This window comes from Dermacentor silvarum, chromosome 6, assembly GCF_013339745.2.
Source record: "Dermacentor silvarum isolate Dsil-2018 chromosome 6, BIME_Dsil_1.4, whole genome shotgun sequence".
Taxonomy (NCBI): Eukaryota; Metazoa; Arthropoda; class Arachnida; order Ixodida; family Ixodidae; genus Dermacentor; species Dermacentor silvarum.
In genome coordinates this window covers 175,957,714-175,983,935 of record NC_051159.1, presented here as the reverse complement: position 1 = coordinate 175,983,935, position 26,222 = coordinate 175,957,714, and the positions used below count along the sequence as shown (strand labels likewise).

The 26,222-nt window shown below is 47.6% G+C and overlaps 1 protein-coding gene across 2 annotated transcripts; it reads right to left on the bottom strand.

The window, feature by feature from the left end:
* Positions 1-1,834: 1,834 nt before the first annotated feature.
* Positions 1,835-20,487, bottom strand: LOC119456430 (uncharacterized). Of its 2 annotated transcripts, none has more exons than XM_049669850.1 (5): positions 20,185-20,487; positions 16,750-16,949; positions 16,084-16,281; positions 6,789-7,021; positions 1,835-2,647 (listed from the first exon to the last, which is right to left on the bottom strand). In XM_049669850.1, exons 1-5 carry the CDS (start codon positions 20,261-20,263, stop codon positions 2,359-2,361), a joined length of 999 nt encoding a protein of 332 aa, XP_049525807.1. In that variant the 5' UTR covers positions 20,264-20,487; the 3' UTR covers positions 1,835-2,358. The 2 variants fall into 2 exon arrangements, with proteins under 2 accessions (XP_049525807.1, XP_037574093.1); XM_037718165.2 differs by having other exon boundaries at positions 1,836-2,647; positions 20,173-20,486.
* Positions 20,488-26,222: the final 5,735 nt, after the last annotated feature.

The following is a 26,222-nucleotide window of genomic DNA, read 5'->3' as shown; positions in this document are numbered from 1 at the left end:
CGCAGGTGCGCTCTTTTCCACTATGTGCGCGACGTGCTGCGATGGATTTTTGCCGGCGGTGAGAAGACGAAAAGCAAGGAAATGAGCGCGGAGGATAAACTTCCTTCGCTAAGAGTTTCGTCTTTTATATAGGTGTTTCGACGTGGTCACGTCTTTTACTATTGTATTTCGGGCTGGTAAATATGCATGGTTATTTGCGAGACCAAGCTTCTCGGGAAACATGCATCGGCTGTAATTACCTCTGAGTGCACTTGCGTACGGCGATGCGGGAGGCCAAAGTGTGCGCTTAAAAGAAAAGGTGCACTAACACAGCTCACTTGCGTGCGCCAGCTGCCAGACTTTGCACACTCGACCGATTCTTCGCTAAGTAACTTACTTGTGATTGTGCTTTGAAGTTTGCTTTTACAGCCGAGAGTGTTCAAAAGCTTGCATCACCGGAACAGAATATTTTGCTGTGCCCTGGCGGCACCGGAGCACAGTCGACCGACCCGATGCACTCAAACATGCTGTTGAGGACTTTACGGATTTCGCGTGTTCATCTTGGCGGTGCATTGCGCCTAGCTGTAGTGCATGAGTTGCTTACCACTGAATTTTCCTTGTCCTGCATTTGGTATAACCGCTTACCCCCCATAAGCTTCGCGATAATACCGAAATGCAGGATGCACTGGACAACTGTGTAACATCTGTGACGAAAGGTTGTTTGCTTCAGTAAATAAGATAACTTGTAAGTGCAGTTTGCACGTTCTAGGTGTTAAGCTGTGCTTTTGATCGCCTGTGGTAAATAAATTGGAATACACGGTTTGTAGCCGCTCTAGTTAAATCGCACGAGCGGATTGAATTACATTTCTGACATTTTTATTAAACACGCTGTTTTAGAATGAAAAGCGACGTCCAGGTGCATGTGTAGGAGTGAATGTGGTTAATCGGGATTTAGAATTTAGGAAAGAAACGGTGTACTGATGGGCAGGGAGGTTGCGGTATAGGGAGGTCAACCAGGGCAAGCTCTGGTTCACTACTCGGTGCATGGGGAAAGGTGAAGGGAATAGAAAGAGACAGGAGAACAAACCAAGTAAAGCACATACACAGTCAAACAGAAGCAACAGCATAGCAGGCAGCGTTCTCAAGGCTTCTTATGTAGGCCCGTGGTCGTCAGGAGCTTCATCAACGTCCTCATCTCTTTGGCTGTACGCGTACCTGCTGAACAGAGCGAGCGACTTATCGACTTACATACCGGACAGCGAGCGTGTGAGAAAAATGTTGGAGGACGCTTAAGCTTCGCCTTTAACAGTGGAACGCGATAGCATTCAAATATCCCTGAAAGCTTGTCAGGCTTCCCGGCAACTGCAGCCTTCTTTTTTCTCCACCTTCGTCTCTGCACGCCGCTACTGTTTCACGTTGCCGAGAAGGCGAGTACCATCTGGATGGGGTTGTCGCAAGTAACCTACCCGAGAGCTGCCGCTCTTGTTATGGTAGAAATGCTGGAAAAGGGATTTGTGTTTGAGTTTCCTCGTAACAGAATTATGTTTTCTCTTACATTCAAATTACAATCCGACGCTACCGCGTCTGTAGGTTGTAGTTACGTCGTATTTTACTATTTTTCTGACGAATTTCACTGTGAGAAATTAAATTTTTGTTCACTAACACCTTGAACCACGCGGAGGGCCTGCGTGGTCGGGGTGGTTCGCGATGATTTTCTCCGCCACGGACGCGGACATCCACGCCGACACCGACGCCGGATTTTCTGCGACATGGGGCCCTGAACGCTTTCACGTTAAAATGTTCTCCCAGCAATGCATTTGTGTTTAAACGTGAAGGCGGCTTTAAGCGGATCGGTGTAAGCTTGGTCTTTGTAAGCTGGCATTCTCAGGTTGTGTGTTGCAGTGAAGCCTACTCATAAAGAAAAATGCGACGCGAACAGGGCCCGATAACGCTGTCGCGTTCCACTCTTAAAGGTGAAGCTTAAACGTCCTCCAATTTTTTTCGTAGTGAATTTAAATCGACACAGTCAGTATAAATTCCCCCACGTTTATTAGCACTCAGTCGACGAACATGTCATTCACGTGCTTTGTCAGGCGTCTTAGCAGCTTTCAATATGTCGACATGCGCCTGCGAAAATCTATGCCCAAATTCAACAGGTTCCGTGAACAATGTGTACCGAAGGCTACAAGAGACCAAAAGGACGTCAACAAAGCTTTGCTCAAGAGCCAAAACAAATGCGTGTCATTGCTCATGAGTAGCGCTACATGCACAGCAGAAGGCACTATGTCAGCCAGATAACGAGGTGATAAATTTCGTCCGATCAGTATATGAAAAACAAAAAGAAAATAGCTTCGTGTAGGTTGCCAGCTGCGCTAGCCACTATATAGCAACTCGGAAAAATAAAGCTAACAGAAGGAGCACATGCGTCGCACAGCCAAGGTGCTGTGTTAAGCGCGTAAAGTGTCGGTCCTGGTGTATTTTACGACACGAAGCCAGCGAGGCGGCCATTTCCAGTGCACGGTCGAACCACTTGTCGGGCATTCCCAGGTAGAACTGTGTCTCCACGGACCACATCGTCGGAGAAACCACGCCGTTCAGATCCTTCTGCAACTTGCGCGACGCCTTGTCACACAGCAACTCTGGCAGCGCCCGGCAGCACTGTTCCTCCCTTGGGGCGTGATGAAAAGTAAGAGAAGACGCAGTTTTACATTTACGAACGTGCACCTAAGATGGCGTATGCAGTGACGTTAGAGGGACACTATAAAGAGAGGTGCAACAGTAAATTACCCTTTTGCAGTGCAGGGAAAGTCACTCTTACCGTGAGAGGTGGCTTAATGAGCGCGAAAAAAAAAAAAAAAAAGAAGGAGGTGGCGATGTATCAGGTTTTCGTGACGTCATGCTTTTTGACAGTGCGTCTGCCTGGGCGCAGTTAATCTTTTATTGGTAAAGATGGACTACATAGTTATTCTCAAGGATGCAGAGATTGAACGTAGCAAGTTTTCATAAATCTTACTGTGCCACAACGGCCAAATTACGAAAAGATACATTTATATCAGTGAAGTCCCACTGACGTACCGGCATTGAAGTTCTGGCGTGAAACTTTAAAAAAATAACAAGTAATTCTAGTAATCAACTCCTTACAGCGAAATTAACGAAAATATACGTTTTCAAGAACAGGGTCCATATTCACAAAAAGCTCTTTTGCTCGAATTGTTCGTAAGAGCAAACTACAGGCAATATTGTTGGACATAAATGTTAGCGAAGGCTGCTGGTCAATGACAAAGAGCACTTACGAGCGACAAGCTTTGTCAATACGGGCCCGGTTTATCAGTATAAACTGCTTTGGGGTTACTCTTCGTAGGCATCAGAAATGATTGGAATCTGTGGGGCCAAAGTGTCGGGGAGTGGTTTCTCGTTCCATTGAGCTGCCCTGGCGAGCATCTGTGGAACTAGAGACCTCAATATTTGGTGGACGAAAGGGGTATTTCCGATGCTTCTGGTAAAAACAAACGTTTAAAGCACAACGAAGACCTCTCGGGCAGTGGACCTGAATTGTAGCTAGAAATATCTCTATTAATGCACAAATGACGAACGTCATTAAGCACACCGGTACCTTCATTTAAGTAACAGCACAATGTACTTTATACTGTGTTCATGTCAAGGAAAGCAGCAAGGATGCATTGCAGTTTAATTTCTCATACCAGACTTCGCAGGGTTGGGTATTTAAAATGGCAGCAGCATGATGTGCCACAGAGCTGCACACGTGATAAGTGGACAAGCGACAAAACATTGATGCGAAAACCATCGAAAAAAAAGGAAGAAAAAGAACAGACGGTGCAGGAACGATCGAAGATGATTGTCAAAATAAGCGAATATCTTATCCGAACCACAGAAATCAAACGCACACTGTTGCCTTCGATTAAGGTGTTTGATGATGGCGGCATAAATAATCCTCGAGATGTTTTGTTAGACTGCGCGAAGACGACCGTGGAATGGTGGCGATGGAGATGATGACGCAGCATGACCAAGATGGCATGACGACAACGTAATCGCGACAGCGTGACGACGATATGGCACGACAACGGCTGCGAACCTGCGCTTCCTTCTCCGCTTGTTCACGCCACGGACGCCGGATACTCGTCCGACCATTCGCTTAAGGTGGATACACACGCGAGGGCAAAATCCCGCCTGCTCCGCGGACAAACAGTGACGTCAGCACTTGAATCCGGCGCAGCCGAGTTAGGTCGCATTCGCACAGCCGGACCGCCTTTTGCGGAATCCGCGTGCTTACTCTCGACTCCAACGTTTATTATGGTGCATCCAGACGAAGGACCGAATCCGGATTTTTAGCGGACGCGGACGACTATGCCACGGACCGTCCGGCTGCAAGCGCATCCACACGACGGACGAGGCCCTAGCAGACGACAGTGCCACCGAGCCGGATTACTCTCGACCGCAGACTCTGCGCTGGCTAGCAATAGACTGGTTTGAGAGTTCCTTCCTACAAAATTGAGGCCAGCAAGAAGCGACGTTTGGCCGCGATGGCTGTTGTTCTGTTCGAGATTGACGAGGACTTTGATTTGTTTCCACGAAAACGGCGTTGTTGGCGGAAAGACTGAATGGGAAGGAAATAATAGGGGGTCTAAAGCCTGCTCTACGAAGAGCTCCTGAAGAGTGACCTCGACGAATACCGGAGGCTGCTTCGCGTAAGCAGAGAGCAGTTTCTGCAACTGCTGTCGCGAAAAGGGAGGATACCGTTATGCGCCGTTCTATATCGGCGGACCACGCTTGCAATTCACACTGCGGTACCTTGCTTCAGGTAAGTGTCACACGTTTCCAAGTTATTACGGAGAGCGCCGTGGTAAATGTATATCGGTTGAAAACTGAGCTTGGTGCTGATCGAAGGCCGCTACACAAGTGTCTTCAAGCGCGCTCGTGTGGTAGCGTACAAGCTCAATCGCGCCGTAAATATCCAATGCAGATCCAGAGGGTTCGCGTGGAAGGGGTATCACGAGTGCACAGAAGTTTTGTATGGCCATGCTGTCGGCACCGACTTTCTGCATAAACATGCATGAGATAATATTGATCTGTTTACACTTAACTGCACCACTGAGTGTGATTGGGTTTCGCTGATACTGTATTTATTTATGGCTCTGAAACAACCAGATATCAGATGTATTCGTAGACGTCCTACTTTTTTTGTAGTCTGCTAGCGAGCAGTTGACTGAGATTTCTTTTTTGCATTGCAGGAGAGAGTCACTATTCCCTGATTGTGACGGTGTCCGCATAATCTGCACGGCTGACGTCCCTTCCACGATGTGAAGTGGGAAACTCTTCCACGATGTGAATGAAATAAAAGGCTGCGTCATCGCACAAATTCACTGTTCATAGAATTGAACGAAACCAGGAGCTATGAAGCACTGACTGCAATGCAGCTGTCTTTGAGCAGGAGAGAAGTGTACTGGTTGCCAGACACTGCGTGTTAATAAGTTAAAGCTGCGGCTTTCCCCCGCCAGAATCCGGATGTGAAAAACGGCTCCGTCCGCGCGGCTCACGGAAGAAGCGCGGACGAGGCAAATCGCTGATGTGAGGTCACGTGACGCGCCGTCCGGCCCTGCAAATCCGGATTCGGTCCTTCGTCTGGATGCACCATTAGCAGCTGCGCGTTTGCATACTCGGCGTGCCCTATATGCCATAGTGCTATGAATCCCTTAACAAGAACCAAAAGAGTGACGGTTGCCTCGTCACTTAGCGTTTTTTTTTTTTTTTTTTTTGGTGCACCTCACTCATGTTGAAGTCACGCAGGCTGCGCGGTTTGAGTAAAAGAAGTGCGTGCGCAACCACGACTTGCCTTTCCCGCTGCATCACAACAAAAGACACGCGGTCACTGCTGCACAACGAAATCACACGTGGCTCCAAGCCGATAACACGCCATCGTAGCCACGCCAATGCGTCCGATGTTATCAGATTTGACGCTGACTACGCTAAATTGAGGTCAGACGACCGCCAAACGGACGGATGGAAATACCGGCGAGCATTTTCAATCCGGACAGCGAGCGGAGGAGCCCGGACTAGGCGAGGGCGGCACGTTTTGATGACGTGCGCGTCACGTGATACGCCATCCGCTGCGAAAATTCCTCCTCCGTCCGGTCGTGTGAATCCACCTTTAAGATCATGCGGACTGTGGGAGTCGGTCTAAGCGAAGCTGCTGTGGTTAGCCGGCAAGACGAAACGGCACATGAGGCACGCAGCGGACTTGTCAGCCTGTAGGTCAACCCCGCAATGGTCTGCCCAGGTGGCGGAGGAGCTCGACACATCGCCACCACCAACCACATCACCTAAACCTTCAGACGCCACAAACCTCTCACGTGAATGCACGTGCGGCTCAAGAAGCACGCGCCATCAGCAGAGAAAGTCTGGCCATCGACCGCCACGAACGGGTGATAGAGCCAAAGAAAGGCATTCGCATTGAACAAAAATGCAAAGTTTCGGCCGAAGCGTCTCGCTGAAGCTCTTCGGACGGTGTTGAACAATACGGTATGGCGGGATGTTGGCGCGATGTAGAGCGCGGGGCAACTGTTGTGCACAACAATCCCAGGTCGCAAAAATTTGCGATCTTTCGCTATTACGTGTCTCAATGAATGAATGAATGAATGAATGAATGAATGAATGAATGAATGAATGAATGGACGAATGAATGAATGAATGAACGAACGAACGAATCAATCGATCGATCGATCGATCAATCAATCAATCATAGCTTTCTTTCCATTATACAGCTAATCAAACGTGGAATAATGTCGACGTACTTGGTCTCGCTTTCCTCCATGTGCCACAATTCGTTCTGCTGGTGGTGCGTGTTGATGGCGTAGTGGTATTCGAGGCAGGCGTGCCACAGAGCTGTGTCGCGAACGTCTTCCCAGCGCTCACAGTATCCCGCCAGCATCACGGGGTCCAGCTTGTCCACGTCGTGTACGGACGAAGACGCGTTGGCAGTCAGCGGCACGGCCACGCCCGCCGCTTCCATGAGGCCACGCGTGATCTGCACGTCCCCGAAAAGGCAACCGCGTACTTGCTTTACTGACATTTAGTAATGTATGAAATGACACTTGCCAAAATGTACGCTATTCTTTTAACGGGAAGCAACAATACCCATGTTTATTAACGCGATAGCGATAAGCGTCCCGCGTCGCAGAAAATCCAGTTTCGGCGCCAAGAAAGTAATCTCAAACCACGCATCCCGATCTACGCAGGCCCTCCGCGTGGCGCAGAGGCGTTACTGAACTAATTGAATTTCTCAAAGTAAAATTCGTCAAAAAATTTGTAAAGTACGACTTACAACATACAGACATGGCAGCGTCGGATTATAATTGGAATATACTATAAACCATAATTCTGTTACGCGGAAACTCAAACACAAACCCCTTTTATCGCGACAGCGTTTTCCCGTTACCGTTTGAGGTCTGTAGGAGCGGCGCGGCCCACTCGGTTCCTTGCAGCCCCATCAAAAAAAAAAAAAAAAAAAAAAAAAAAAAAAAAAAAAAAAACACACAGGAAGCTCGGTTTCGTGCGTGGTGTTCGCCGCCAGCGTTTCCAGGAAAACATTACTGTTACATAAGCTGCAGTTGCCGGGAAGCGTGCAGAAGCAGTCGGGTATAATTGAATGCTATCGTGTTCCACTCTTTAAAGGCGAAGCTTAAGCGTCCTCGAAAAACTTTTTCAGAACTTTTACAGTTGTCTTCTTGTAGATCCCAAGAAATTGACCAGCGCAGATATAGCTTCCTGCTTGGAGCTACTTTGAGATTGCACTGGCCTAGAACGTACTTTTCTGATAATGGGCGATGATTGTCGAGCCTATTATATGCATTGCGCAAAGCACTTGCCTTTCGACAGACACAAATGTCCAGTGGCGCAGCCAGAAATATTTTGGGAGGGGGCACCCCGTTGACCGAGGACGGGCAGAGGTGGGGGAAAGGTTGGGGGGGGGGGGGGCATGTCCCACATTAACATAGAGATTTCCGGAGGAGGGGGGGGGGGGGGACGTGCCCAGTTTGCCACAACATGGCTACGCCACTCGTGATGTCTCGTCGCAGCTTCATGTACCGCACATAAGACTGTCGACCATTCCAATGAGGGAGACATACGAAATGTGACGCCTAGCCACAGACGGTACAAAATAGTCTGACCAGGTAGGTCTGACGGTAGACGTATTTGTGGGGTAGTGTAGGGTAGCGAACCGAATGTTTGTCTGCCGGTTGACCCCCGCCCCTGCCCTTCGAATCTAAATTTAATGCGTTAGCATTAGGAGTGTGAAAGTTGAAATAAGTGCGTGTAAAGTGTGAGAAGCCGATCACGTGGTAGATGTAGAGAGGGGAGGGGAGAGCTTAGAAGATCGTGTCCGTCCGTCCGTCCGTCCGTCCGTCCGTCCGTCCGTCCGTCCGTCTATCTATCTATCTATCTATCTATCTATCTATCTATCTATCTATCTATCTATCTATCTATCTATCTATCTATCTATCTATCTATCTATCTATCTATCTATCTATCTATCTATCTATCTATCTATCTATCTATCTATCTATCTATCTATCTATCTATCTATCTATCTATCTATCTATCTATCTATCTATCTATCTATCTATCTATCTATCTATCTATCTATCTATCTATCTATCTATCTATCTATCTATCTATCTATCTATCTATCTATCTATCTATCTATCTATCTATCTATCTATCTATCTATGTTGCAGCACGAGACGCCGGCGTGCGTCGAGCTAGTGAGACCCTAGCGGCCAGATACGTGCTTTGTCATTTCTCTTCCCTATATAGTATTTCAAGACGTCGAGCCAACGGACGAACGAACGTTTTCCGTGACGAGCGCTCCACTGCAATTTATTCATTGATAGACGAACTTTTGCGTGGTCGTGTGCTTCGGCTGAGCGGCCGCTAACCTAAGCCTTAGCTAGTGACGCTCGTTCGCGTCTATTGCTCCAGGGGAGGTATTCTGCAAGAGTCCACCTAGTGGACATGTCCTTTTCGTTTGCTGTTGAAGTTCTGATTGGCTGGGCTGGGGTGCGCCTTTCGCACGCGCCACAGCCAATCATCACTTCAGCAGCAGACGAAATGGACATGCCCACTAGGTGGACTCTTACGGAATATCTCCCCAGGTAATGCGATGGCGGCCAAAAGGGCGCGTGGAATGTGGAGACGCTCGCAGTACACGTCACACGTGCGCGATTAACTCTCACTCAACGCGCTTGGCTGGTTCTTTTCTGTAGTCAACCTTGCGGGCCTCACCTACTTCCCATCCTTGACTGCTGATACCGGTAGTTATCTGTCTGCTCGTTGACCCACGAAAACGGCGAGATTTCGAAAAAAATTGCACTGTCTCAGAAATTAATGATTCGCATTAAAACAGCTCACAGAAATTTCATTACTGGGATACTTACGTATGTTGTTCAGTTCGTCTGCAAATTTGAATACCTTAGACGAAGTTCTAAATACAAGCAAATGTTATAACGTGTGTTAATTTGATTTGAAAATTGCGCGGGCGGCTCAATTCAATCTTCCGCATTTCAGGACAAAGACACTAACGTGACGTGGAGAGTGGCCCGGGACGTGGAAGGGCTTTCGTGACGTTCAATGAGTGCTCTTAACGTCATGAGCAGGTGTTGGGACGCGGTTATGCACGGAAGCAGGAGAAAGGCGGACCAGCGGTGATCCTCATCTCGAACCTGAGCCCGAGAGAGTTTTGCTGAGCCTGCGCCATCGCTTTTAACGTGGAGCATACTCACTATAGTCGTCTTCACTCCGTTCTCGCTAGCTCCACTTGCTCATTCACGCAGCACGTGCAGAATGCTGAAGAATGTCAGGCAGGACAAACAGAATTGTATGACTTAACGCAGATGCGCTTAGCTTTCGAGGGCACTATACAACACAGGGCTGACTGGCGAGTCTCATCCACATCGGTGTTTCGGGACACCGATGAGAGGCATATAGACCAGATAGGCAAACAAACTATAGATAAAAGGCTGAGAGTTAAAACTATATTATAGCTTTGGATGTGGGCCACGCCGCCCCGGTTCCTCTTGCTTGCGCGCGTACCCGCCTTCCAACATTCATTCATGGCGTTAACAATTATGTGAAGTGACGAAACACAGTGTTTGCCGCGGGATTTCCGCCTGTGGCAAAATTCAATACGATAAGCTGTAAACTAGAACATCAGTGGCTTTTGCGGCACATTCTGAGTTCGTATGTCCCGGAAGTGGTGCTCGGTACAATATTTCTAGCAAACGGTTTTGCTCTGACCTACTGGCTGTCTTCAATGCTGCACTTACATGCCCCCTCAAGCAATTTGTTAAATCGGCATTGAAAATTTCTTAATAGCAACAGGCGATTATCGCGATTCTGATGTCCTCCACTGTTTTGAAATTTGAACAGCGAAAGTTATCCTGCCTCAATTATCCTATCTTCAATATTCTGAAACAGACGATCGTCGCAAGTACACCCTGATGTGGGCTAACACACAACGAGAGCGGGCCGATCATGCAGTATGACAGGTTGAGACAAATAGGTGGGACTGGGCCAATTGGAATAGTGCCGAAACAGGCTGGCTAGACTTTTTGTGTATTTCGGGAATTGACAGATAAACGGGGAAGGAACATTTGGTGGGCTTTTTCGGAGTTATATGCGTCCAAGACATTTTGATGAAAGGCCTCATCGATGTTTCGTAACGCCTAGCACGTAATACCGTCTTCACCAGGGGCAGTGCGACGTTTAGAGAGGCTGAGCGCGTGGCGCAGCTCCTCGAGAGTAAAGTCTGCTTCATCCATCTTGCAGGCTGGACCATAGCAGGATGTTATGGTGTTTTGATTTGTCAGATGATTAAGGTCATTGTTTGCGTTGTCACTTGACATAGGAGGTACGAAAAGGTCGGCAAATACTTCCGCAAGAATTTTCGCAGTCCGGCCAGTCGTATGCACAAAGCAGGAGTTGGATTCTTAAAGATCTCAGGAGTTCGGAGAGCCTTCAGTATGCGCCAAACACTTCCAAAATCGTTTGTAGTATGCAGCGAGCTACAATGTGCTGCCCAGCTCTTTCGACGAAGTTGTTTTGTGTGCCTTGTGTGCCGCCGTGTGGCTGCGTCTAGGCGGTTACACACTGTCCAATAGGATCTTCTTTTAGAGCTCTGTGCTCTGTTGTAAGCGCGGCGTCGACAGGCGCATAGCCTCAAGAGCTTAAGATCAAGGTTTGGTTTATCTATGCCCCGCCGTAGTCTTACCGTAGCTTGTTGAAGACACTCGCTTACCAGTTTGAACAACTTGTCGTTTGATGGGGCCTCTGAAATCAGCTGACGGAACTTGTTCCAGTTGGTCGCTGTGTAGGCGGCAGTCTGGCCGCCTACATGGCGGAGCTGCTTAACCCCTATTGTACCATAGAAGCAGTCATCGGACCTCGGGCGAATGAGGCTTTTACGAAATGAAGAGCTATCTCCCCTCTGATTGGTCACCGAGACGACACGTGACAGGCTCTTCCTTTCCATGTGACGAGATGACAAGGCTTTTCTTTTTCTTGCGACGAGGTCACAATGCTCTTCGTTTACCTACAAGAAGGTCATCCCACTCGCCCAGGTGGCCACTGCGTTGTTCAGCACAAAAGCAACTGACATAAGCAGCGCTCCGCGTGGCCGCTGCATTCCATTGTACTTTAAGGAGGGGCGCATTCTTCCTTCTTCCATAGAGCTCACGGATCGCTACGGAGCGGTCAGCTCAAGAAGCTTCCTGACGGAGAGCGACACGCACTCTAACTTGTGCTGAAGGCTGAAGTCCGACGGCGGGGGCGTCCTTTATAGAGTCTTTGGAACGCCCTCGCTCAGGCGAAGGAAAAACCGAACGCTCTCCACGCTTTCAGCCACCGCCCTGTACATGGAAGCCAGCTCAACGGATGTTCTAACCGCCACTGGCGCAGCAGAGGGAAGGGCACTGACGCGAACACACGCACACACAAACAACAGCCGGCGTCCCCCTCGCTGAGGAGGAGAAGAAAGAGGGAATGCACACACGAAGCTTAACCGTCCCGCTCGCTGAAGGGAGACAGCACTGTGGAGCGTATACGCAGACATCAGGGCGTCGTGCGAAGCCGTGGGTAAGGAGGCGAGAATGTGCGCACAAAGGCTAACGTCTGTCCGCCGTTGCGGCCACTTAGGCGTTTTATTGCGATAGTAATTATATGGGCACTCCAAGCTGATTTCTACCGCCGTCGTCGCCGTGAGGTTCCGTATAAAGCCCGAGGGCGATAAAATCGTCGCCGCGCGCCTTATGCTGTATGTGCGATGAAAGCCAGCGAGGGACGCGCGCTTTCACGGAGAGCGAACGCACGGCGGAGAGCAAACGCGACTTCGATATTTCGTCGTGCGAAAGGCCGTGGGCAGATGGGAGGGAGGGAGGGGAGGCGACGTTTAGCTGCGGTACCAAATGCGTATCTCGCGACCGCGCGCAAGGGGAACTGGCGACTCCATCTCTCACGTGAACGAAAGAAAACGGGAAGGCAACTCTGCGCTGGGAGCTATCGCGCGCGCCGGAGCGACGGTGCGATAGCAATTATATCTACTTTGCTGACGTCAACGGCGATGAAATCGTCGCCGCGCTCCGGACGCTGCGAGTGAAAGGGCGCGAGGGACGTGCGCTTTCAAGGGGAGCGAACACACGTGGAGAGCAAACGCGCGTTCTGCGCCGTGCTTCATGAAGGGCTGCAGAATTAAGCGTCTCTTTCCTCCTTTCCATATATAGAGAGCAAACGCCAACTATTTCCGGTCCGCGAAAGGCTGCGGGGGGGGGGGGGGGAGGGAGGGGAGGCGACGCTGAGGCGTAATTATATAAAAACGCCGTGCGCGTTCGGTGCGAACGCGGGCAAAACGCCGACGGCGTCGACAACAATTCTGCGCGTTGTGGTGCTGCCTCCAAGAGCTGATAAATTACTAGCCTTACTCCGTATAGCTCTCTACTATTCACACTTGTGCTCTTACCTTTTTTATGTGCTGTGCTTTCGTCGCAGTTTCCGTTGACGCGTTAGACCGCATGAACCTTCGCTCGCTGCTGCTGGCGCGCTTGCTCACGCCAACGTTTTGACAGCGGTTGTCTGCGGTCATCGAGTGTGATCCTATTCATGTTGCTTGTGCGCGCTAACACCATGCTTGTTAATTCAGTTAGCGAATGTGTCCAAGTTGTGTAGCCGATAAAGCTACTATCCTTACTCCGTATAGAACTCTACTAATTTGCTATCACAATTGATGCTTCGTTTTTCGGGTGAAACTGCGACTTTTTTCTACAGTTGCAGGCGGCTCGGCGTATTTAAAACGTCTGGGCTTTCGCCGTGGCTTTGGCGGCGTGACTAAAATTGTTCACCACATGCCAGTCGTAACAAGGGGCTATACCTGTCGGGTAACGGACAACAATGCGCGAACCTATAACGGCAGTACGTCAATATCACAGAGACAAATCCCCCCCCCCCCCGCCAAATAATAATAATAATAATAATAATAATAATAATAATAATAATAATAATAATAATAATAATAATAATAATAATAATAATAATAATAATAATAATAATAATAACTTATGTAAAGTGCCTAGGAACCGGAGGTCTGAATACTGGTGCACTGAGACATAAAAAAGGTAGAACAACTACGACCAAAAGTTATGAGATAAAAGATAGAGGGGAAAGAAAAGAACAAGACGGGACAGGTACACAGTGAGCAAAAATTCAGCAAAGTAACACAAAATGGAGAAACAGAGTACATACATACACAATTACGCAATACACATACGCAATGAAAAACAGGGCTTGAACACCAGTTGTTGGTCAGGTGCGCACATTCGATGAGGTGACGCATACGAAAGGAGAGAGAAACTACAAGAGCGCCGGAGTGCAGCTAGAATTAAAGCTCAAGACGACGCACGAAGCTCGAAACAGAAGAAGACAACACGTTTATCAAGATGAAGAAAATGACAGTTGTATATAGTTTGCATTCTGTGGAGAGGTGAGCGTCTGTTAAAAGAGGCAGAAACATGGAAGTGCCTTCGTTCCCTAGTAGTCTTCTGCGGAACCTGCAGTGAAACAGAACCTATAGTAGCTCCGTGCAAATAATAATTGCGTAAAGGCTAAGAATTGCACAAAGGCTAACGTCTTTTCGCCGCTGCGGCTTCCACCAGCGCTTGTGGTGTGTCTCTCTTGCTTTATCCGTCCTCGTTTGTGCGCGCTGTTTTATTCCAAGATGAATCATTACCAACTCGCCCAAGTCGCACTTTTATTGAAATAATTTCGTGAATGACTTTATACAAAAAGAGGACTTAGGTAAGATTACGTCTACAGCTAAGTGACGGAAGTGTGGGGTGAATATTCAAGCTTGAAAAGTTGTTAGTGGACAAGGTCAGAAAACAATGTTTGTATACACTCCGGATTTTCTTTCTCCACACGCTCAATATACAGGGTGTCCCAACTATTATGCACCAAGATTTAAAAATATGTAAATGCCACGTAGCCTGGACAGAACCAAGGTACTGTTGTTTGCCGTCGCTTGGAGATACTCAGATTATTTTTTGCATTCTGCCGAATTACACGATTAGTCCTAACATATTTAATAACTTTCTCTGATATTATAGTTAGATTAAAGGTTTCATTGTGAAAATTGTAGAGGAACATGAAAAACTCGCCGATACAGCTTTTTGTTGCTCAATACGTGCTACATAAAAGTGTTTCTCTGAGCGTGAAAGAAGCCTATGAATACACGCAAAGTACCTCTAGCGGCCAGTAGAGCGGCAATTTTGCGTGTATTCTGCGTGTACCAAGAACACCCGGGAATCGTTCCAGGTACACGCAATTTTGCGTGTACCTAGAGCGCAGTGCCAAATATATATACCACTCTCCGACCCAAAAAGAATTTGTATAGATGGCGCCAGCGTCAACATCAGTTGTATGTTGAAATAGAATTTGATTTGATAACCACGTTTGCTGAAATAAATAATAATAATAATAATAATAATAATAATAATAATAATAATAATAATAATAATAATAATAATAATAATAATAATAATAATAACGACAACAATATAAACTGCCTCATTGTTCAGTGCACACCTGCAGGGTAGTCAACCAGAACCGGTATTCACGAAAAGTTCTTATGCTATAATTTTTCGTAAGTGCTAATTTCAGCCAATCCTGATGCTGGACATATTATTAGCAAAGGTGGCTGACCACTGCGAAACCGCACTTAGTAACCTCCCTGCATATAAATAATCATTTCTATCTTTGAGTCAGCTCTTTGTCGTAGACAAAAAAAAAGCATAATTAAAAACTGCTGACACAAGTTTTATTGGTGGGATACCTATGTCTATAGATTGTTCGGTCCCTCGATCTGTAAACATGGATGCCTGCGACCAAGTGCTTACGCTAAAAAGTTTCATAAGAGCAGACGCCAGTCAGCTGTGACGTAGGACATACTGTTATCAAAGACGGCCGGCCAATGGCAAAGAGCGATTACAAACGAAAAACTTTGTGAGTGCAGCCACTGATCGAGTTGTCCGGTGGCCATGGAACAGACATGCAACAAAAGAAGCAATTGTAAGAAGGGCCGGGAAAGTTACAATAATTGGCGGCCGTAGAGAAAAGAAGCTATCAGAACACAAAGAAACAACATAGCACATAAATACACACACGAAAGAAGGTGTAAAATAAACATCGGACCACTTAACAGACAATTTCGTTGGCAAGGACTGTTTTGCCCATTGGCTGACAGCCTTCAATAAAAATTTGTCCAACAGTAAGCTTGTCTGGAAAGCGTAAGAACTTCTTCGTGAATTGGAATCCACGGATGCACTTCACATGAAAATGTGAACAGCTCGACAGGCTAGCGTTTACGCGAGTGGGACGGGCAAATTTCGAGCAGATAAGATGACGCGATAAGATGACGCAAATTCGAAAAGTTTTGTGAATTCGGCTCCAGATGCACAGAGGTGAGGTGCAGTGCGGTTCTGTGGGCGGAGGTTGCATTGAATCCTTAAATTGTCACAGAGTATGGCGGAAACGTCCCATGCGTACCCGGAAGTAGCGAATGTGCGTCGCAAAGTCTCGGAAGGCGTACAGCAGGCCGGAGCGGCCTATGGCAGCAGTGGCCGGGCCCGGTGTGTCCGCAGCCAGTTCTCTCAGCCCAGCCAAAACGAGTCGGGACCAGCGCTCCGGATCCGCTCTGAGCTTGAGGGCCGCGTTCCTGCGATGCTTCATGCGGATTCTTTCCTCCTGAAAGGCAGCAACTTCGTGTCCACACGGAGGGGAAACAAGTAAGAGCCAAGGGCTCAGCATCACGGTATCGTTGAACACGAGATCCGAAGAGTGTATAATATTACCGTAAGAATGTGTTCACCCTTTTAACAGTATTTAAACACTGACGAAAAAGGATTGGCACTGATTGAATGAAGGACTTCGCAACGTCCTGAATTCTTTTCCTCGCCTCCTCTTTGAGCGTGTCAACGACTCCGATATACAAAGATCCGTAAAAAAACAAAATCAATATGTTAGTCACTGCTTTTGTTGTGCTTGTTTTTTGACTCAATGTTTCGTTCTTTGAGGGCGGTACCGGAGTACAGTGAACTTTACCGTGAACTTTATCCACACACACCTCAGCCACGTTGTGGCGTGCAGTGTCCATAAATGGATGACTAGAGATGTGATGGAAACAATCGGCTTTCAACTTTCTAGGAAGCTCACTGGAAGTGGGTAATGGCGCACATCTTCGGAGTAGGCATCCAGCAAGCGTTCACTGTTGTCGTCGAATGCCTTCACTCTCCATGCTTGCCTTTCGGTGATGTCGCGAACCAGTGTAGTCCAGAAGTCGGAAATCTCCGGCTCGATGAACGGGTTGCCACGACCAGGCTCCCGATAGGCAGCTGTATCGCTTGGCGTTTCATCTGCGAGGAAAGATGTGTGTGCGAGAAAATATCTTTTGCGTAATAAGAATGCGGGGTGTACAGGGGTGTCAAAAAAAGAGAAATACAATAAAATCGATCTCATTCCTGGAAATACGGGGCATCACGAAATTGTTACCCGGTAATACGTTTGCGGTTACAATATGGTGTGTTCCTTTGTTTTTTACTTGCTATAGCAAGGTATACTTATTGTATGCGCACGTTCGTGAATTCTTCTATCTGGGCTGCTAAGCACGAGGTCGCGGGATCGAATCCCGGCCATGGCGGCCGCGTTTCGATGTGGGCTAAATGCGAAATCACCCGTGTACTTAGATTTAGGTGCACGTTAAAGAACCCCAGGTGGTCCAAATTTCCGAAGTCCCCCACTTCGGCGTGCCTCATAATCAGATCGTGGTTTTGGCACGTAAAACCCCATAATTTAATTTTTAAATTCTTCTATCTGAAGCCTTTTGTGTGTCATTTGTTGATCCGAGATGTGTAATTATGCAAAATTTCCCTTGCGATAAAACCATATGCCCACTTGGTGTTTGCGTCACACACACACACACACACACACACACACACACACACACACACACACACACACACACACACACACACACACACACACACACACACACACACACACACACACACACACACACACACGCACGCACGCACGCACGCACGCACGAACATACACACACACACACACACACACACACACGCACGCGCACACACACACACACACACGCACGCACGCACGCACGCGCACGCACGCACACACACACACACACACACACACACACACACACCACACACACACACACACACGCACACACACACGCACACGCACACGCACACGCACACGCACACGCACACGCACACGCACACGCACACGCACACACACACACACACACACACACACACACACACGCGCGCGCGCGTGCTTTTCTTTTTTTTTAATTAACGGTGTGTGCAGGGGAGGTTCGGCTTCAAGTAAGTCCGGCGAAAGCGGGGGATGGTTTATCACAAACGACAAAAACTAAAACAAATGTAAATGCAGATAAGCATGCGAGCAAATGAGTATGTAAATGTAGCAAAGTAATCAAACGATAGACAGGCACAGAAATAAATACAAACGACCACTGACAAAAATACCCAGCAAATAGAGAGAGAGAGAGAGAGAGAGAGAGAGAGAGAGGAAAAAAGAGCAGCAATTGGTTAACATAGTGTGGTAGCACTGAAAGGAACATTACAGCTAGAACTATTATTTGCTGCAAAGTGAATCGTTTTTCTGTGTTTGTTAAAGTCGTTGTAACCCACGCCAATGATCTGAAGAGCATATATGATATTTATTACCTGCGACAGTATGGGAAGTGTGGATACTAAAAGGCTCGCTATTACAGAATTGTAGCAGGAACAAAGACCAAAACAAATTGAAATCTTTGAAAAAAAAATATTGTATTTGCACACAAATATAACGAGTGCTTCTCTCAATATTGCTGTCGTCAGAACGCGTTGTATTCGGGTTCATGACTCGAATTTAACGAACCCGAATAGAACGCGTTCATTATTATTATTTTTTTGTTCTTTTGTTGCTTTTTTTTTTTCTTTTAATCTTCGCCAGCTGACCATGCTTTCTGTGCCCGCTGCCACCTCGCCTCGCGCAAAAGCACCGAGCTCGGATTTGCCACTGTGCATTTTGCGCCGTCTTTCTTCACCAGATTTGGAACGGTATATGCCGGATCCATGTGTTTATGGCGTATTAATCGCAGCATTGAGCAAGACGATTGGTGGTGTTGCGTAAAGCGAGCGGTCTTCGAAGTCGCGCGGCCCATAAACCGCATAATCCGTAGAAGACTTTGACATGTTCGATTATGTCGCGGACATTTATGAAGTGCCGATTTGTCCGATAACTTTGGTGGGCGTCCCGAAGGACGACGCCGTTCACCCCGACAATGACGGCAGCACTCGTTGGTTCACTTTGTTTTGCGACAGCAGTGCGCATTAACGATAAAAGCAGATGCCCGCACGGATGGGCGTCCGCTTTTATGCGTCGTTTCCTGTTGCTTCGCGGTATCAATTCGAGTTGCAATCGTATTATATATTACTGATTTTTCTGAGAGAACAAAATCCCCCCCTCCCGGCGCGCGTTATATTTGTGGTCGTGTTACTTACGTGCAAATATGGTAATCAAAAGCTCTAACATTAAATACTGTAGAGGAAAGAAAAGGTACCTACACTTTAAACTTAGGGCATGAACAAAATGTTGCATATCTATTTATATATAAGCATCGTTTCCTTTCAAATGGGTGTGCCACCTGCGTATTCTTGAAATAAGCCAATACCCGGAACTCTACATCTGTCCTTCAAGCATATATATATGCAAGCCAGACCCCGGCCGCAATGTCGAAATTATATGTTTGTTCTTGCCGCCTGCACTTTCAATTTATTAAACACCGGATCAGAAGAACTATTTCGTTCTATAAATATAATTACGCGCGCGCGCGCGCGTTCGAATAATGTACACCCGCATGACCTGTGATGACATGAGTAGCCCCAAATCTGTCGGTAATAGCAGAGTTCACATCAAAGCATCCAAAAAGTGACTGACGCCCGAAATTCATCCTGGCGTTAAATTGGGATAAACAAAAGAACACCAAATCAAAGCACATAGAATGACAACGCACGGGACAATCATCGTGACGTTACAGCGAGGGGAAGAAGTACATCACACTAATTTTACACCACGAGCAACTAACCACATCAGTATACACAAAAATATAGCGCAGGGTCTTCACAACTTCGAGTTGTTTATTGCGGCAGGCCAAATATGTCTAAGTACATTAATGAGTGGTATACTTATCATATTACCGGTAAGTGTCGAATGCCTAACATACCCGTGCTTATTCTCTTGCATTTCCGTTTTTATTTGCCCCAAAAGCCCGTTACGGTATTGCGTGGCAGTAGGGAGCACAATAAATGGTAAGCAACAATAGGTCACAATCGAAATTGAGGCAACGATGAGTAAATAGAGACTTAAGATATCCCACACAATTAGAAGCAGAGATAAGCACTTTATATAGGAAACACATCAAACAAGTGGACCTATTTACATGACTGTTCTATCGAGGCTGCTCTAGTATATGCTCGGTGAGAAATTGTTGCAGTTATTCATGTCCAACGAAACGGCGTGCAAAAATCAGCAAGGAGCTAGACCTACCAGATGCCTCACCTTCCTTGCAACAGAGTGATAAAGACCGGACCTGAAGGTGTTCTTGTGTGGCTTCAGGTGAGCATGGTGCAAAAGTCATGTTTCCAAGCGTGCACACCGATCGTTGCGATGTAATCCAAAGGCACGACAGAAGAACACGGCACTGAAGCCCAGCGGCTGCTACAAGAGAATGCTTGAAACGGTTTGTCGTGTTCTGTCGTCCAAGGAAATTTCCAATCTGATAGCGGCTATCCGATATTATCTACCAAACGACAAGGCCGACCGGATGTGTCCTGCTGTGACTGCGCTCACTGCGCCCACCGACAACGCTTTTCACTCACCCATCAGCAGCGGAGGGAGATTGGACCGGTTCAGACCGGTCTATAGTTTCGGGATCGCAACAGAGTAGGGCATCGCCTCGCCGCCCATTCTTCCCACCGTGTCGCCGCGGGCCAAGGTTTATTTATATTCTTTTTGACGTCATTGTTTCGTCAGCAGCGCGAGCGCTTGCTTGTTTGCTACATAGTTGGCGGTCGTATCGTTTTCGGCAGCTGTGAAGGCTACTACGCGATGCAGCTTGCAGTAAACAATAACAACAGGAAGCGCATTACTTTTTAGACTTGGGTTTGTGCTCGAGGAGGAAATGCTGCAGCCATAACTTTCGCAATGTCGGTGAAAAAAAGAAGATAAAGCTGTTTATTAAAAAAATGTCGCAGTTTCGCCCCGAAAGGCGAAGCATCGATTGCGATAGCAAAATAGTAGTGAGCTATTCGAAGTAGGGATAGTAGTTTTATCGGCTGCATAAACTTGGACACATTGGCTTCCTAACTGAATTAACAATCGTGGTGTCAGCGCGCACAAGCAAACATGAATAGATCACACTGAATGACCGCAGCCAACGACTGTCAAAACGCTGGCAGCAAGCGCAGGTTCGCGCGGTCTATCGCTTCAACGGAAACTGAGCGGCGAATGCACAGCGCATACAGATTAGCCAGCGTATTTTCGCCTACATGCTACTCTGCAGGGGATGGAACGAAGGAGAATAAAGGCCCTAGAAGAAGGTTGACAGAAGTGAGAGAGAGAGAGTGCGAAAAAAGTTGTCGCAGTTTAACCTGAAAGGCGAAGCATCAATTGCGATAGCAAATTTGTAGAGAGCTATACGGAGTAATGATATTAGCTTTATCAGCTGTATAAACTTGGACATGCAGCAGCACCGGCAACACGCAGAACTGTTGTCGACGCCGTCGGCGTTTTGCCCGCGTTCGCTCAAAATGCGTGCGGCGTTGGTGACTGTTGCCGGAGCCTCTGATATAAATAGGCACTTGGTGCCGCAGCTAAACGTCGCCTCCCTTCCCTCCCCCCCCTCCCCCACTGGCCTCTCGCGCATCGGAAGAAGGCGCGTTTGCTCTACATATATGGTGATTGTAAAGGAGAAAAGAGACGCCTACTTCTGCAGCCCTTAAGCGAGCACGGCGCAGAACGCGCGTTTGTTCTCCGCCGTGCGTTCACTGCCCGTGAAAGCGCGCGTCCCTCGCGCCCTTTCACTCGCACATACAGCGTTCGGCGCGCGGCGACGATTTCATCTCCATTGACGTCATACGGAACCTCACGGCGACGGCGACGGCGACGGCGACGCCGACGGCAGAAATCTGCTTTTGAGTGTCCATATAATTGCTATCGCAATAAAAAAAAAAGGTGCAGCTCTTGTGATTTTATCGGCAACAGAATAAGTGTCCGAAACAATGAAGGTAGGTAATCTTGTTAAATCTTGAGAGTTAATGTAAGAAAAACAACAACAATAAAAAAAGCGAAGTCTTGATGAGACGACGTGTGTGGGTCATAGTTTAGAGAGCAAAGCTATTGATTGAATATATTAAATCAAGAAGTGCAGGGCTTTGCGCTGTTTCAATGGGTAAGGCAAGGGACCCGGCACCCGTGTCAAAGTCAAGGGGCCTTGATCGAGCTTTTCCATTTTATAGCGATTTCGCTCTTCTGTAAGCTGTGCACTCAAGCAGGATGTGCTCTAGAGATTCCACGGCGCTGCAGTTATCATAACATAGACTTGTAGTTTGGCCATTGCGAGAAATAGGACTGCTCGTGTATGCAACGTTTAGTCAAAGCCGGTGAGCCCGTAATAGAGTGCCTCCAAGTGCCGTTGGTAGCTTTGACTGGCGTTCTGGGTCGATCTTGTACAAAAAATTGTAGTTGCCTGAAGGTGAAGACCAGTGAGTGAGCGCTTCGCCAAAGCTGGAGCCTCATGATCAGTGAAAAAGTTGCAGTGGCTTAGCTCGGCTATGCCAGGATATACGTAGCGTTAGCAAAGGTTCAGCTGATTATTCTTAGCTTTCCTGGTTGTCTAGATTGTCAAGGATTAGCTTGATTGTCATGCTTACTGCTGCTCCAATGACACACACGCGGTATACGTATTATGTGGCACATGTATATTTATTTTTGCTCAACGTCACGTTGCTTCTCTATTGCCACAAAGACGGCTCGGTGATCAGTGAAGTAACACGCTGCCGTCTCTATGGCCCCAACACAGTATTTGGAGTTGTCTGTCTGTCTCTGATAGACAAGATCAATGGTGCTTCCCCATTGGGTCGTCTGTGCAGTTGGAAGACTGGCTAAGTCGAGGTTAAACTTGTACTTCAAAGGAACACAAAGAGAGTCTGGAGCACGATTGAAGTCACCAGCCACCACACACAGTTTACTTGCCGCCCGATTAGGTATACACGTAGCCACTACGTCTATAGTGTCTTTAACGGAATTGTTCGGTGGCACATACACGGCTTCGATTATCACACCACTTTCGTCAAGCTGAACGGCACAGGCTTCACCCTTAGGCACCGCTACGTTTGGCAGTTCACTGGCAGCAATCCCATTCCTGACATAGATGCAGACTCCCGAGCTTCTGGTAGCGTCAACACGACTGGCATAATCATTTGCGCTCTCCTTCTCCATGGCTATACCACACTGGCAAACGCCAGTCAGAAGCGCAGCGGCTCCAGCGCAGTGTCAGACGGCGACTGCACAGCGAGAGCGCGCCGGCGCCAGTGCGTCTACCACGGCTACGACGTCACTCCTCTGGAATGCGCAGACCGGCGGCGGTGAGTCGCGCGCGGCGGCGGCGGAGTGCGCGAGAGGTGCCGGCGCCGGTGACTCCGGTGTGCAAGCCGTGTGACATCACTGATCCTTGCGCATGCGCAGCACGGCTCTTGATGTGCCGCGCGAAACGGGCTTGGCTAGGCCAGTGTAGTTAACGCTACAAAACACTTTGATATTTGCAGCTGCTGGAAGCTAGCAGTAGTTGTAAATAGTGCAATATCGAGGAGCTCCAAATAGACGAAGCAAGAACAGAGACCCTTGAAAATGTGGGATTTAAAATCAATGAATAGTAGGTTAACATGCTGAAGGTGTGATAGATACATAGATTTTATTGATAGGAAAGACAGAGAGGTCGACCTGAATTGGTGTGCTCTAGTCTGCTACTCTGTACTGGCGAAGAGGGAAGGGGAGGGAAAGTACTGGGATGGATGATAAGAGGAGTGGTGAGTGCTTATGTGTGTGTGTGTGTGCGTGTGTGCGTGCGTGCGTGCGTACGTGCGTGCGCGCGCGCGCGCGTGTGTGTGTGTGTGGAATACTTTATTGAAGAAGACAGAAAATAACGGTGTGTCTTAAAGCATCAGAGCCAGCAATGTGCCGAAGGTTGGTATATTTAATAGCAGGCCCGATTATTGGATGAGAGGGGCGACGCAATCTATTTGTTATGGCGAAAGGTTAACTGCATCTCCATTTGGCCAAGGTGATGCTCGTCCCCGTCTCGATACAAAGGGGAAGCATCTAAGTAAGTCTGTATGGCAGGGGCGCAGTATAGTACTAGTACTGGTAGCATCTTTTCTTTTCTTTTTTTCGGTATTGGAAGCTTGAGACGAAAGCGGTCGTCGTGTGGGAGACGGAAAGACGAAGTATAAACATTGTAGCCTGATCGCGAAGCGAGAAAGCCTTTGGTTGGTGCTGAAACGGCACGAAATGCTTAACCGATGGCAAGATCAGATAGCTTGCTGCCTTAACACGGTTGTTTGTGTCAGAATGGCAAACTTTCTTTCCGAATTGAATGTGGGCTCATGTTCAGTTCGGCCTCTCCTGTTAATATTATGGCATGACTCCCCATTTCTGAAGAAATAGTAGATCAGAAGTAATTTTCTTGAATGGGTCATGTTTGGGTTTTCTTCATGAATGGAGAAAATTTTCTGTGGCATGATACCTTGCACATCAGTTGCTGCCCACCAGACAATGGAGGAAAGTAAAAGTTGTGCGCCGCTGGTCGAGCCAGTGTTCACATTAATACTACAACAGTTTTTACACGAACTAGGCAGAATAGGAGAGAAAGGGATGCTGTATTTAGTGAAAAGCTCGGGATGTTCCCCTGCTGACGGCCTGGCATGCTACTCCTGGTGTTGGGTGAAAGTTATGACATACACAGGGATACACGCACAAAAAGGACACATAGACCCACAACCATGTGAAGCTAACGGCTAATGAAGCCAAGGAAAGCATCGGAAAAATTATTTGTTGTTTTAATTGGAATGTGGTAATGATAAAGGGAAATGAAAGTGTACGAAAAAAAAAAAAGCCGGCAGATCCCATGCCCTGTGGGAATCGATGTTATGCTAAGCTTCGTACAACATAACATCGGCCTACGAAGTTAACGAAACGACCATGAGAGCCCCAAGACATAGGCGGCTGCTTCATGATCTACATGACATGCATGGCATGACATTCATGTCATAACCTATCATTTATGTGCGTGATACACTCTTGTCATACTATGCTAATTTTGGTACACCCGTGAACAAAAGCATACGGACCAGGGGTAGCGCGATAAAGCCGATATTTTCCTCTGCCTTTGAACGGAACTTGAATTTGAGGACTGCAGTCCAAACTTGGCAGTGCGAACTTTTCAGTGTTCTCGTCAATTCCAGTTTATGCTTGTTAATTACGAAGAGATTCAATTTTTTTCTGCGACCCTGTGGTCCGTATACTTTTGCTCACAGGTGTACATACCAACTTAACGAAACGCCCATGAGAGCACCAAGACGTAGGCGGCTGGATGATAGATAGGTACTCTCAACGTGACAAATGTTCGCCAAGAAATGCTTCGCATTTAAAACAACTTACCTCCAATGAGAGCCGAACCCACATCGCCCGTGTAATGCCGAAGATGTGGGTTGGGCTCCGAGAGAAGCCCACCTCGTCGTCATTCCGTCATCGTAATTCGATCGCCATCGTGCCGCCGTTGTCACGCCATCGTTCTTCTTTCTGGGATTTTACGTGCCCAAACCAGCGACTTCGTCCCATTGTCACACCGTCTTCGTCATTCCGTCACCGTCCCAGTTTCGTCACGGTGTCGTTGTCGTATACCGTCATGGTCCATACATCGTCGTCATTATTTCGTCATCACGCGTTGGATCTGCATGTTCGAGTGCCACAAGTTCATGTTGAGCGAGGCGTTTCCCGGTGAAGAAGGCGTCGAACCTGGTTGTGTGCATACAACATGCAAATGGTCCCTGAAGAAGAGTAGCGTTTCTTGCAAACATCAACGAAAGCTTCGCCTAAATCGATTCCCACAGCGCGTGGGTTCCGCGTACTTTTACTCTTTGAAGTATTATCACTCAATAACAGAAATATTTTCGTCGTGTAAGGGTGAAAAAAGAAGTGTGAGCTGCAGTGAGACGTACGCCGATTACGAATTACGACTAACACTATCGTCGGCAGACACAAATGGAAAGCTGCCCAACTTGTGTCGTTGGGCGGCAAGATGTTCGATTGCCGAAAAAGAAAAAGAACGCCTTGATGTGCTGGTTTATTCGACTTGGCTGCCTCTTTTGTTCGCGCCGTCGTGCGAGATTACTATCTTCACAGCTCGACGGGCGAAAACAATGCTGGAGGCCCCATTTCATCCATTCTACTAAATTATAGGCCACTCGCTGTTATGATGACTGATGCACTCGTCGACCTCGCCGTTCGACGTACAAGCTTTGAAAAGCATGGCACACCAT

Coding starts and splice junctions, on each gene's coding strand:
- LOC119456430 (XM_037718165.2), bottom strand. CDS start 20,263: ATGACTTTTGCACCATGCTCACCTGAAGCCACACAAGAACACCTTCAG. Junction 16,282..16,749: donor TGCGCCATTACCCACTTCCA/GTGAGCTTCCTA, acceptor GCTGCCTTTCAG/GAGGAAAGAATCCGCATGAA. Junction 7,022..16,083: donor CGCACATTCGCTACTTCCGG/GTACGCATGGGA, acceptor GGGGACGTGCAG/ATCACGCGTGGCCTCATGGA.